The 14,724-nt window shown below is 40.1% G+C and overlaps 1 protein-coding gene across 5 annotated transcripts in view; it reads right to left on the bottom strand.

The window, feature by feature from the left end:
* clcn2c (chloride channel 2c) overlaps positions 1–14,724 on the bottom strand; it is a 160,136-nt gene that overhangs the window by 32,080 nt on the left and 113,332 nt on the right. For all 5 annotated transcript variants that reach the window (XM_019270105.2, XM_019270106.2, XM_019270108.2 and 2 more), the window contains 3 exons: positions 11,118–11,187; positions 9,966–10,076; positions 5,541–5,754 (listed from right to left, as the gene is read on the bottom strand). In XM_019270105.2, the coding sequence (XP_019125650.1) occupies positions 5,541–5,754; positions 9,966–10,076; positions 11,118–11,187 (395 nt within the window). The remainder of the gene's footprint in view (positions 1–5,540; positions 5,755–9,965; positions 10,077–11,117; positions 11,188–14,724) is intronic.

Below are 14,724 nucleotides of genomic sequence, written 5' to 3'. Positions count from 1 at the left end.
TTCGGTTCCAAATGTTCACAGCTTCTGTTCTGAACATCTCCGAGATCACCTGTCAATCAAAGAGGCCAAATCATTTCCATTGGATTTTCTGCAGATCAAGATTGAACATGAGTATCTACTGCCTTGTCTTTTTACTCACGGCAACTGTCACAAGCCCCAAATAAAAAATATATTACTTCCTGTGCATCAGAAGATATTTTACTCTGTGACAGATCGAATAGACAACTGTTATCTAATAAATTTAATGAACTGAACAAAAATGGAATTCCTACTTTTTTTATGAGCCTCTGAATGACAGGACAGAAACACATATGTAAAAAGAAGCTTTGAACAAAACATCGCCCTTGAAGAAAGCTTATTCTGATGCATTGGCAGCCTCTTTTAATTTGCTAGTGGATCTGAGAATATCGTAATGCATGTCTCTGAACTGGCCACAGCCGCTGCCAAGACTAATTTCCCTCGGGATATCAAAGGCAGTTGATGAAATCTGATTGGTTTCCTCTTAATTGAACCTTCCTCCCTGCAAGACTCGGCGATATGTCTGATCAGTTTGAGCTATCTTGCTTTAAGCAGGAGCTTATAGATTTGAACAGATAAACAGACTTATAGAGTTATAAATCCTTAAAGATCATCCATATAGTACAGAGTAGAGTGGAGAAGCTTGGGATGTTGGGATGTGTGTGTGTATGTGTGTGTGTGTGTGTGTATGTGTGTGTGTGTGTGTGTGTGTGTGTGTGTGTGTGTGTGTGTGTGTGTGTGTGTGGAAGCCAATAAAAGGATGCTTGTAATGATCCGGAGAGAATATGATCATCTCCTGTGGCTTCGCTTCCTGTCAGACGAGCAGAGACAACAGTTTGCCGAGGACGATTCAACAAACTATAATTGGCCATTATGAAATGCTAAGAAACACATGAGTGACAAAACAAATGGCACACACTCACACACACACACCCACACACACACATAGAGTGATGTTATGTAATTGTTCCCACACTTTGTTCTTAAACGCCACTCCAACGCTGAAGATGGATCCGAGAGAGAGAGGACATAAAAGAGGGAGAGAGGAGGTGGAAAAGGTTTCATATGCGCTACTCAGTCTGATTAGAGAGAAAGAGTGGGTACCAGAATGCCTGTACTGGAAATATATGTTATCTGTGTGTGTGTGCATATCTGCAAAAGCTATACACAAATACAAGATAAGAAATCCAATTCTCTGCATGTTAGTGCGGGTGTGTGAGCAAATGTACATGTCATCACATGTGTGTATCTCATAGCAGGTGTTACTGTGTGTGTGTGCGTGTGAGTGAGTGGGTAGACATTTGCGTGGATGTGAAATGGATAATTTCCAGTTTGATTGAAAAACACATTCAGCTTGGAGGGGGCCACGCTACCCACACACACACACACACACACACACACACACACACACACACACACACACACACACACCTCCTCAGACACCTCCTCCTCCACTCTTGTATGCTGCACACACACCAACACACACATGCACAAAGGCTTTGTGCGGGGCAAAAACATGTAAGAAAATGAATAAAAGATGGAGAGAAGTAGGACCTTTCTGCACAGCAACCCAAGTTCATAATCTGTGTGTGCTATTAAATATAGATGATTTTTGATGATGATTTTTGCGTTGGTGTTTGTGTGTTGCAGTCCACACACACACACACACACACACACACACACACACACACACAGAGAAGAGATTGCTGACAGTTTCTCAATCATCTTTACGCCTCGGCAACTTTTAACATTTCCAAACGTGTCATTATGTCTGGATAATTTGATATTTTTTGATGATAGATGATCGTGTCATGATTTATTTTCATTGGGCATGCGTGCAGACACACACAAACATGCAAACACACACACACAGACACGAGAGGCTTTCTGACAGTTTCTCAATCATATTCATGCCCTGGCAACTTTTAACATTTGGAAACTTTGCGTTTATCATTAAGCACAAATGATTTGATTGTGCGTTGATGATTAATGATCATTGGATGTAGTAACGACAAACCAAAGATTTCTGATGTTTCCGTGGCCACATTTCTAATTCAATTTACTTGAATGTGTTAATGTTTCAAGCATTTATCTTTTATGAAGCTTAACAGACCTGCAAAGTTAAAAAGAAGTCAATTCCGGATTATTACAACATATTTTTGTAGGTTGGGTCATCAATTTAATCAGTTATGATAATCCAAAACTCGTAAACAAACCATTTAGTAGATGTACTAGTCAGTATAAGTTTGTAGGTCCAGGCGAAATTAATAAATGCCAACACAGTGATATGTGCAGATTGCTGAGCAAAGACATGTTTCAATGCTCTGTTCACTGTCACAGTCTGTTTCTGTCTGCCCAGACCAACTTGTTGGCAGAGGCGTGCACTCAGACCTCTCCAAAACTGTGTACTTTATGCACACCATGGGTATTGGTGGCACACATCAATACATTGGCTTCAGTAATTTCTAGACAAGTACCACCATATAAATTCTAAGAATTATTTTTAAATAATCATTTTGAGCTTTTCATGTTGACCTTGGAGTTAATAAAGACCCTGAAGACTGCCCATATTTGGCACACTGCCGTAGGCTAATGTAGAACAAAGAGGTCTGTCTGCAAACTGATGAATATCTGGGGAATAATTTCACTGTTTGCTTTTTTTCAAAAATCTATTTGGTGAACTTTGGGATTTCTTTAACCCTAAGGCAGCTGTGGATCAAGAGGTAGAGCAGATCTTCCACTCATTAGATTAGTGGTCCGATCCCCAGCTCCTCCAGTCTAAACCAATTAAATTTTATTTATATAGCACCAAATCATAACATAGAGCAGGTCTAGACCGTACTCTTGCATGGTCAATGATGACCAATGCCATTCATGTATGAATGGGTGAATGAGATAGTGGTGTAGTATAAACATGTTTTAAGTGGTCAGATGACCATCAGGGCCCTATATAAGTACAGTCCTTTAGTCATTAGCAACTCACGACTGTATTGCATCCTAGAAATCCACAAGACAGTACAGTGGAAAGTTGGAAAAGTGGAAAGTAAAAGTTGAGTGCTTTTGTAGAGCAACCAATGAGATCCAGTCCCAAGAAACACTCAACTCTGAGGGTCTCTATCGTTTTTTCAACCCACTTCTTGTCTCATTTGTAGTCTGATGAACAGAAAAAATCATCATATTCAGTTCCCCACGTCGCTGTTATCCAAGTTACTGAAGCTGTCAGGCCATCGAGCACAAAGGCAAGAGGATGAAACGGTGCTAGTTGCTGCCCCTCGGCGGACTCATGGATTGGCCAGTGAGAAGAAAGTGGGATTTTAGGGAAAGCTCAGGCTTAAAGAGACGGCTTGTTTCAGAGAGAGGCTGAACTCAGGGGCTGCAAGAAGAGCCACTATAACATAACTGAGGATGTTTTTGAAGTGAATCATGCAAAGCTCCTCTGGTGAAATATAGAGCTGAATCAAGCATAACAGGTTCCTTTTAATCTGCGAGATATAAGTGCCGGGTTGCTAAAAACCCAAGGTTATGTCGGAATATTTGTTCGAAAAGTTTTGCTATAACTGATACAACCTATTGCTTAACCTTTTAAAATTAGATCCAAGTCGCGTAAGAATTTGTGTGGGTGTTCCACAGAGTTTTTTTACATGATATAATCAGCAAAGAGCACAGAAGCAACTCAAAACACAATGCGCACGCATGCACACACACACACACACACACACACACACACACACACACCTTTCTCTGGTATCTTCATTCTCTCAGACACACACAGACAAGACAGGAGATTGAGGGTGGGATAGAGAGGCCATAAGGTCACAATAGATAATAAGGAGAGACAGAGGAGAATAGAGCAGCAGAGACAGAGTGAGGGAGGAATAGACAACAAAGAGATGGATAGTGTGGGTCAACTGAGGTGCTGATGCAGAAAGAGAAGGACTCCAGTAGCAGGCTGAGACGAAGCTCTTCAGGGGATGGCCACAGAGAATGATGAACAGATGGAGGATGAAATAAAAAATTTTCCTCATTACTCTCAATTTGTGGATGATGCATCCAAACTATTATCTCCACCTAATGATTTGCCAACATCCATAACAATAATCGGCTTCGAACAATTAAATGAGAAGTGCTTCTGTGCGTTTTTTTTTGGGCTTGGAGGACATCAACCAGCTGGTAATCCCATTCAGCATTGTGTGTGGTTGGTATAAATTATTAATGAGGGTGAAGCAATTAAAAGCTAGGCACCTCCACCCTTTGAATTCCTCTCTGTAATTCCAAGTGCACCTTGAAGGTGTGTAGGCGTGTTATTTGGAGTTCAGACGGCTAAATTAAAAGCAATATCTAAAACCATTAAGACTCACAGCGCACTCAGTTTTACCTATTAACACATTACATTAAGACTGGCAACATTAACACAGTATTGAAGCCATTATGTGACTAATTAGAGTTCCACAGAACAAATAGCACTAAAGGTGTTGTTACAGCCATTTCCTTTATGAGACCAAACAGCAAACAGCAATTTATATGTGTAAGAGTCACCTCTCTTGGGGAACTGTCCCCATGAAAACAACCTTCACCTCGACAGTGAGAGCCGGTTTATCTGCAGTGATTATGTGATGTGATGTGAGAAAACCCGCAATCTCTTCATCTCATTCCACTATGCATGGTGGGTCAGGATCTCCCTCGTACAGTACACAATCTTATAGCATCCGTAACAATACAAAGTTCAGGACTATTTTTCACAATATTTTGATCACAGTACATGATGACAGTATAAAGAATGGACGCTGTAGGCGTGACGTCACCCATAGGTTTCTGATGTCCTGCTTAAAAATGGGCAAAGATGTGGATCTTTGGTGCACTTGAGGTGGGCTGAATGAAGCCTGGGTGCTCAAACAAGCCAGCTGTAATGGCACCTACCTCTCAATCAAAGCTGCCACACATGACGACTCACATTTCAGATATAAAGACCAAAACTGTTTTTTGTAGCAGGTTGTAAACATGTTTACTTCTGCTGTGAAGTTGGACATTTTAACATGGGGACTTATGGAGACTGACTCGTTCTGTAGCCAGCCTCAAGTGGACGTTTTTAAAACTATGAAACAACATTACCTTACATTGGAGCACTACATGTCATCAGGTGCAGATGATGCAAAAAAGGAATGGTATATTGATCATTTAAATCCATGAAAAAAATCAACTGGTGATAAGTTCAACTTATTGCAAACGCTGACATCTTTGTCCTATGGATCAATCCTATTCTCCCTTTTTCATCAATGAACATTAAAACCACATGGAGCTGTAGCACGGCTTTGATCATTTTCCACTGACTTCAAACTGTCATTTCTTCTTCTCTGCATGATGTTCCGTTAAATGCACATCCTCTAATGATGTAATTTGTCTTGACAACATCAGTTGCATTATGTATTATCGTCAACACATGCAATATTAATATTGACAAATGTTTTGTTTGCCGTTCCCATTATAATAATGTAGTGCCATGTAACATCATGTGTTGTACTTACTCGTGGTGTCCCCAGCCCAGCTCTGGGAGGTAGGGCAGCTTTTTGATCCTGATGATGGAGTCGTAGAGGGAGGGCTGCAGGGACTGGGCCACAGCGTTGGCCAGGATCACTGCTATCATCACCGGCAGGATGTGGGATATCTGGCCAGTCAGCTCGAACACGATGACTGCAGTGGAAACCGTGTGGGTGACAGCTCCGGACAAGGCCGCCGCACCTTTGGGTGGGGGGAGAGGACAGTCAGGTAAGAGAAAGAATGTAGGAGAACCGGAGAGAAGCAATTGTTCAGATCAGTGGTTTTCAAGGTGGGGTCTGGTGCTAAATAAAGGGGGTCCTTGTGAGAGTTTCCGGGGCATCATCCATCAAAATGAAAAATTGTTTAATATTACCATGATTTCAGAGGGCAATAAATTATAGTTTTACAAGCCCATAGCATATAATAGAGAGGATGTTGAACAATACCAGTGACTCAAGATCTTCACTACTACTGCTGGAATTTCTCACTTCCCAACAGACCTGCTGAATTCTAAATACAGAAATAGTCTCAGTGACGGAGGATAGTGCCAAGTGTGACTATAGTGAAAACAGGTTTGTTCTCGGGTTTAAAAAAACAAACTACATGGTGATATTTAACCTCTCAGTACATCTACCAAAGCTCTGAAAAGTAACATTTTCTTTGAGTGTTTCTTTTTATACGACTTTATACTCCAGCACATTTCAGAGATATATTCAGGTCTGATATTCATCTATTATTAGTAGTTACCTTACAGCTACATATTTGACTTACTAAAGTCTAAAGTAGTTAAGGTTAGATCCACTTACAATGTTGAATACAACACTGATAATAATAAAATAGAAACATTAAAAAGGGCCATTGTTCTGCACAACAACTACTTTTAATTTTAAGACCATGAGTATTAAGACGTCAAGATTTTATATTCTAACTGGTGTCATTCCAACTCTGTTAAGTATTGTGCACTATAATAAAAAGTCAGATGAAAACATATAAAAGTGATAAAAGCATTCTTCCTCTCAGAATTCTTCTGCACTTGAATGTGGAATGCAGTACTTCACATTGTGGTATTTCACTTCAGCTGAATTAAAGACTGAATAATTCGTCCATCACTGCCTCTTCACAAATCTTTGATTTTGTTAGTGTACGTGGTGAATATGTGACTCACTAATATGTTACTATGTGTCATATATAATTTAATGCAACTTTACTGTCCAAGAAATGTATAAAAACAACATTTAAGAATACGAAATCAATACTTAATTCACACTCCTGGTTTTCATCATCATCCTGTTTCAGTTTCCTTTCCACTCTCAGTCCAACAAACTGAATTCTCCACACTATCTTCTCTCACACGCCCATAAGGCAAAATATCGACTTATTCAGATAATCCAATACAAGAGAGAACCTCAATATTTCCAAATGTTTTTTTCCCAATAACGTGTTGTGAAAACAATATAAAAGCTGCATCAAAGCAGACAGAGCAGCATGGGGCAAAGTGAGCCTTCAGTGCTCGACAGAGAAAATGGATGAGTCCAATCCAAAGAATGAGATGAACACTGGGAGAGAAAAAAAATATAGGAGAATAAAAGCATTAAAATTAAGTGAAAAGAGATAGGAGAGAAACAGATGGTGGGTGAGAGAGTCTACAAAAGCAGGTTTCATTGTTCTTTCTCGTTACTTAATTAAGCCTGTGTATGTCTGCCTAGCCTCCTCAGATAAATGCTGCTGCTCCCGCTGCCCGTCCTCTAACATTTAGTCCTTAAAGCGAGCTCTGCTGTGAGATGAAAGAGGCTCATCAGAGTGTCAGGTCTGTAAAAGACTGAGTCATCAGCTACAGTGCGCCACAACGACGACAACAACAACATCAGCAGCCCAGAAAAACAACCGCCGCCAAAACCTGCGACAGTGGCATAATCAGCACGGCTGTCAACAAGTAGCACAGCGGAGGGAATCACAACACTGAATCTCATTAGACACGCAACTTCAGAAAGGATGGAAATGACGTGGTGATGGAGAGACAGCTGGTGTTTGTAAGACATGAAGTACATTAAGGATTTTTCTGTTAAAAGGTCCAAAACATCATTAAGAACATTGTTGTTCTTTAAAAATGAGATAAGAATAAAACCGTCACTACTGACTGTTTGCATCTTCCACCTGTTACACAGAAACTGTGATGTGAATATTCATGTGAAAAGTCCAACTGACACTGCACTCGCTCACCATTAAGGCTTCTCCTGCTCTAGAGTTAGATGAACTGGACAGTTGCATACATCAGCTGTATTTTTTTGCAGATATATTGGCATCAGCAACCCTGACTAGGATTAATTGGATTTGATATAAAAGAGGCATCCTCGAAAGGCTTGACAAGTGAGGGGCGAGGTTTACTGTGTGAAAAACAGTTTAAGAACATTTCTCAATGCACAATTACAAAGAATTAGTGGATATACAGCTCGTTAAGACTCTACTATGCAAAGAGAAAGACAGATATCAACAACATCCAGAAACATCGCCAACTTCCTGAGCTCATCTGAGATGGACTGAGAGTGTAAAGGTGTGCTGCGGTCTGATGAGTCCACATTTCCTGTGGTTGCTTCATTGTTCTTTGTTGAGAATTTGGAGGATGCGGTACAAACATACCTAGTGAAAAGAAATGATATTGTGTATGAAGATAGGATGGCATTTCTAAGCTTCCAACTCTAGATCTGGATCCTGAAAGAAGAATCACTCCAAGGGAATCTTTAAAGAACCATTTTATTTCAATGGATCACCTGGTAAATGTGATGGACGCCAGCTCATATGAAAATAAGGCACTTCAGTTCATGACCTTTTCACCCTTGATTCATCTAGACTCAGAACCAGAGTCAGATGATTCTCTCAGCGACACTGACATGGACTCAAGTGAGAAGACAGATTCCAGCTATGAAAAGTCATAACCATCTCGATCTCCTGCCAGAAATATTAACTGATAATTCCAGTGCTGGAGATGCCGTAATGATGACAATTCAGACGCTGAAGACTGCAGCAGTGAAGATGAAGACAGATCTTCAGACATTGAGAGCTGCATCTGCAAAGACTCACCGACAGTGGTTACGATGCAAGCATCGAGAACAACAGCGAAAAGTTTTCTAACATCAAGAGCAGCATTGATGGAGATCCACACACCAGTGGTAACAATACAGATGTTGAGAGCTCCACTGATGATCCCATCCATATACGACCAACCAGAATGATGTGCTTTGACGACCCATGTTGCACTGATGAAGATGATATTAAGCCAGTCTCTAGTTATTCCAGTGGTGGAGACAGTCTTCAAATTTTCAGTGATAGAGATAATACAAAACAAACCGAGCCAAGTCTTCATTTGATGAAGCTAGCTCAGAAAACAGACTTGGACCAGCATCTACTCCTGGTTTCTGTGGAGAAGATTTACCCTCTGAGAGTTCAAATTACAGACACTCTGGTAGGGTCTACCCTACCATAGGCTACCAATTTGCTCCCATGGGAGGGATCAGATGAAATGCCATTCACATTGTTCAATTCACAGAACAAGCTGTTTATAAATGATGGGAAAAGAGATAGACTGGTGGACGTTATACAGGACCGTTTTGGGGAAGAGGCTCTCAGTTTTCCAGTCCATCTACCTTCTAACCCTCACCTATGGCGATGAGGTTTGGGTAGTGACCAATAGAATGAGATCATAGATACAAGCGACAAAAATGAGCTTCCTCTGCCTGGCTCAGCCTAAGCGATAGGGTAAGGAGCTCACCCTGCTAAACCTGCTGCCACTGCAACCCAACCCCAGATAAGTGGAAGAAAATGGATAAAAACTAATCAAGAATTAAGTACTATGTAAACTGTTCAATAATGCAGAAAAAATTAAAATGTAAACATATGATTCACTGTGTATATTGAGAATTTTGTAATGTCATTTATTAAGTACGACATCTACATTTCAGCTAATCTGTTTGTAAAGGTCTGCAGTGAATGATTTGTCAGCCTGTGTCAGAAATGTTTTGCGGCCAAATTTTACTTTATTTATTTATTTATTTATTTATTTATTTATTCATTTATTCATTCATTCATTCATTCATTCATTCATTCATTCATTTATTTTTTAAGTCTAATCTGGTGATTTTGTAAATATAGTTTGATTCTGTCCTGGGTGTTTGAATCGGATCTTATCCCATGTCTCCATTAATCAGGATACATTTAGAGTCTCAACTTGGAATTTGAAGCTGATTCATTTTACATGAGCAGTAGCAGAAAAAGTTCAATATTTTACTCGAGTAGAAGTAAAATAACATGAGTAAGAAAAGCACATCAGGAAGTGCTTAAAAGAGCAGTAAAGTAAGAGGCAATATACAGAGTGATGGGTGACGCATCAAGACACCATGATTGTGTCTTTAACTTACCCACGACAGCGTAGCCTCCTGGCACTATGGGGTAGATGGTGCCATCTGTGTGAATGCCATCTGGGAACCAGGCTGCCATGCTTTCTCCAACCAGACGACCAAAGGCGGCCCCTGAAAGATATAGACAGACATGCACAAAGAAGCAGAGGCTCAATACTGGGCTTTATATAACACTACTGTACCGTGTCACTGCTCTAAAGTGCCAGCCAGAGAGAAATCAGAGTGTATGTGATGTAATTTCATTTGGACATTTTGTAAAATACACTTTCTTGCACAGACTAAATGTTGGTCATATTAAAATGTATTCAAATATATTACATTTATCACATTTTGGGAAGGGTAAGATGGGAAACAAACTGTCTGTAAAATATGAAGCTACAGACAGCAGTGGCTTAGCTTAGCCTATCTTAGCTTATTAGGAAGACTATTAGTTGGCTCTGTCAAAAATGTTTTTACACTTTGCTTTTGGGACACAAATGTGACATGAAGTAATTAGTGAGAGCAGATAGAGCTGGACTAGCTGTTTCTCCAGTCTTTGTGCTAAGCTAAAGCCAACCATATAGAAAACAGATTCAGATCTTGTAGGGTCACTATTAACAAGACTACAGCTAGAGCTTGAGATTTTTTCCCATCCTGCAATGGGTGGAAATACAACTGACACTAATTTTATTCCTTCTCTACCATCCAAGAGAATCAAGGCTTCATGTAGTTGTGCCTCCCTTGAGTGAGCAGGCGACTGCCAACACAGTGCTAAACAACTAAATTTGCTACTGCGGAGCCAGTTGTTGACTTCCTGATGGTGTTTGAGAGAGGGCATCTATTGGTTGTTGAAACCCGTGATTGATTTATTTGCAGGAGCCAAGACTAAACACCAAATGATCGAGATGATGGAAGCGTGCCAAAGCTCGAGCAAAACTTTCAGAATTGTATAACGAAATTGAAATTTTGTCTGTGACAGTTAATCATTTGAAAAAGTAGTTTAAAAGTAGTAGGCCAGCATAAGATAACCAGCTGCTGACTATAGACTGATATGAAAACTGTCAGTTTTTCTAACACAACTCTCAGAAAGAACTTCTTGCTCCTCTCTTCAAATCTACTTTTACACACACACACACACACACACACACACACACACACACACTTGCTTCTTACCAATGACAAATACTGGCATGAAGGCTCCACAGGGCACTGGGATGGTGGTGGCCAGGGCAGACATCCAGAACTAAGAAGAAAGAGAAGACATAAAAAGAAAGAACAGGGTGGCATTTCAATTAGCTTCAGAGTACCATCCTGTGTGCCCTGAGATCATAGCCAAGTTCAGTCCTCTAGCAGCAGTGAGGAGGCCGGTCACGTGGAGGTTAGGTTGAGCTGTCACTTTCACTCCTCATTTGACAAAGACACTGAAACAAACCCTGGGTAATGAGCGGGTTTCACCGATTGGCCGGGACTATGTCGTGCAAGCGGAAGAGACTGCTAATTAGGAATGAGAAACAAAGTGGGAAATGTCACCATTGACAATGTGTGAGCATTAATGTAAGGTGTGTGTGTGTGTGTGTGAGTGTGTGTGAGTGTGTGTATGTGGACTAAAGTTTAAGTTAATGAGTCTGAAAAAGTCAGCATGTTTATTTTGGGGAGAATAAGCTGCAGTGACACTTAAGACATTCTGAAATGTATAATGATCAAAAATAACGTTCATGCACACTAGAGTGGGTTCATTAGATGTCATTAAAAATCAGTTTAAGCTTGACACAGCTGCCGTAATATTGATCAGCTCTACAGTAAATATGCCATCAATCATTACGTCAGTGATTAAGATGATTTTGAGCACATGGATCATGATGTGTTGAGAGAAAACAAAGTTTAAAAAGGCATCTCATCTGCATATTGACTCAATGTAAAGACATTCGAGGACTTGATGCAAATTTGCTGTGGTCAGTGTATATTAAGGTGAAGGTCCATGCATGAAAATTCCAAAGGTTTGAAAACAGTGGAGCAAATAAAACAATCCATTGGTCAGATTTATGACTAATGTGTGGCAGAAATGTGTTTCATGTTCAATCTTAACACACTGTAAAGCAGAAGTTCTTTTTTTGCACAGAATAATGTTGGACCTTTGGAATAATTTGACATAGCCACTTTTGTCTTTGTAACCCTCAGATTTCACTGGGCAAGTATGTAACGCGTTTCAAACTCCACAGGCCCAGCAGGTCTGGCGGGCAAACCGCTACGCTTCTGAAACGCTCATGGTGGGTTTTAGGTCACGTCAAGGATGGACCAAAACATCGTCACGGCTGTATTATGACAGAGACATGCCCTTGTGGGGTTTTGGAGTAACTGTATATTCAGAATAATTCAGTAGATTTCTGCTCAGTTCCTGCCTGTTAAAGGAAGCTTTTCCTTGCCATTGTCATCAAGTGCTTGCTCATGGTGGGAATTGTTGAGTACTGTTTAAACCTGCTCTGTATAGAAAGTGTCATGAGATAACTTTTGTTCTGATTTTCCACACAACTTCAAACATCACAGAGATTTCAGAAGCAGAGCGTTTAGCCCACCAGACTTACTTGCTCAGATTTGGTCATTTTCTTGGTTTATGTGCTTCCAAATATGCTTCTATATGCTATGAAGTTATTTTGTTTTGCTTTTGTAGTGGCATTTTATAGTTGCATCTTTTCCAATCTTTAGTCAGGCCAATACTATTCAGACACACACACACACACACACACGCACACGCACACACACTTAGACCAGGCCATTTATTCAGTAAAGGGACACAAAGTTGGGAATTTGTGACATGCAGTGTTTGCATGTATAAAAAAAGAAGTATGAATTAGAGCATTGTACAAGCCATTACACAAACTTCATTGCTGTAATAATCTCATGGTTTCAAATAGACTTTTTAATTATTCTCATTGTTCCGTCTCTCTCGCTCTCTACATGCCTTCCCTCTCTTTTCCTCTCCCTCCACTCTGTCTATAGTTAGCTGTAATTAAGGCCGGCTGCCATCCCGAAGTAATAGATCTCCTTCTGTAACCCTGCGCTGCCGCCGCCACCGTTTTCACACCCTGTGCTACACACATACGTGCGTAGGTGTTCACTCGTGCCCACTCACACACCATGACAGACTCGGTAACGGGAATCAGAGCTGAACGAGGCTGTGAGCCAGAGAGTAACAGACATGCAGACAAGCTGAATACAGAACAGAGGCCTCATGGGAAAATGAGACAGTCATGGGAATTATTCTTTAGATGCCTGTTGGGTCGTCTTCCTCTTTCAGGTCTTCCTCTCCAGCCAGTAAAACCTTAATAAGAGCTGAAAGGTTTAAAAGGATCTGGGAACTCATAACATGGGCTTAACTTTATTACAGAGGCCATGAACTCTGAGGAGTAGGTGTTTGTATATGTGTGTGTGTGTGTGTGACAGATGGTCCAACATATTTTGAAACCACACTGAGCAGAAAACAATGCAATTTAACCAGGTTGTAAATTCATAGTAAGCGATGAAACTCACTTGAACTGAAAGCAGCTGTCGTCTGTTCAAAGCCTCTAAAGTACAGTCCGTCAGAGCAGAGTGCAATAATAGTCAGAAAAGGCCATAAAAATGTGTACAATAATCATCTTTAGAGGCATTTAGAGAGCATTTCACAACTTCTGAACTATAAAACTGCACGTAAAAATATAGTATACTGGTTCAAATAGGTTACATTTATATAACAAAACACTGTAAATTATTTGAGGAAAGTTGCACTATAAAATATAACAATTGCTCATAAGTGTATAATAATGCATCACAGTATAAAGAAAAAAATACTGAGACATCAGTGACAAAGTAATGTTTGTAATGTGTTTTTGGTTTGTCATTAATTTGTTTGCTATATAATTTCTGTGACTGTGAAATGAGGCTAACGCCAAGTGCTGACTACAAGTTTTGGTCTCTATAGCTAATTTCCTGAGTCTGAATTTTTAGTCACGGTGTTAGTCAGTGTTTCAAACCCCACTGGCACCACAGCAATTCTGTTCAAAAGTGTTTCCACTTCCCGTAAACGGCATAGAGAGTCGATTTTCAAAACAGAACAGCCCAAAGAGGAAAAATGTAACTAAATATTCATTTACATGTTTAGAAGCACCTAAACCAAAGAAAATCTGATCACTGCTCAGTTTCTGAAATGCTCCCAGTAGGGTTTGAAGTCACGTGGAGGACGGACCAAAACAGCATTGTGGCCTTCATAACGACTCTTCAGAAACCTGTGGGTGACGTCATGGACACGATGCCTATGTTTTATACTGTATGTGTTTGTATCATGTTACATATTTACTATCCTTGTTCATTCTTTCAAAACGTTTATGTTAATTTTTATATATTTTAAGTTTGGTACTAGGTCTATAATTTTTACTCTCTGAAGAACAGAGGGACTATGAGGTTTTCCTGAAGTAAACACAGTGAATGTATGTATTATACTTGTACATTCATACAGCTTGGTGCAGACTATAAGCTGACAATGATATAGCCACTGGGAGGAATGGCCAATGTGTCTGGGCTTCCAGTGAAGCCAAACTATACGAGAATGATGAGTGAGACACATTTCTGCTAATCTCCATATACAAATATCTACATATGAATGTAGATAACTTCAAAAAGAGCTTATAAATGGTCATCAGATGATAGCAGATGGGTTCAAAGATTGTATTTCGGTCATTGTGTTCCGCCTCTTCTCCCAATCAAACATGATACTACTCAATACTATTCAGACGACAAATAGAAA

The sequence above is a fragment of the Larimichthys crocea genome, chromosome VII (assembly GCF_000972845.2).
Source record: "Larimichthys crocea isolate SSNF chromosome VII, L_crocea_2.0, whole genome shotgun sequence".
NCBI lineage: Eukaryota > Metazoa > Chordata > Actinopteri > Sciaenidae > Larimichthys > Larimichthys crocea.
This window is presented reverse-complemented; position numbering and strand designations above follow the sequence as displayed.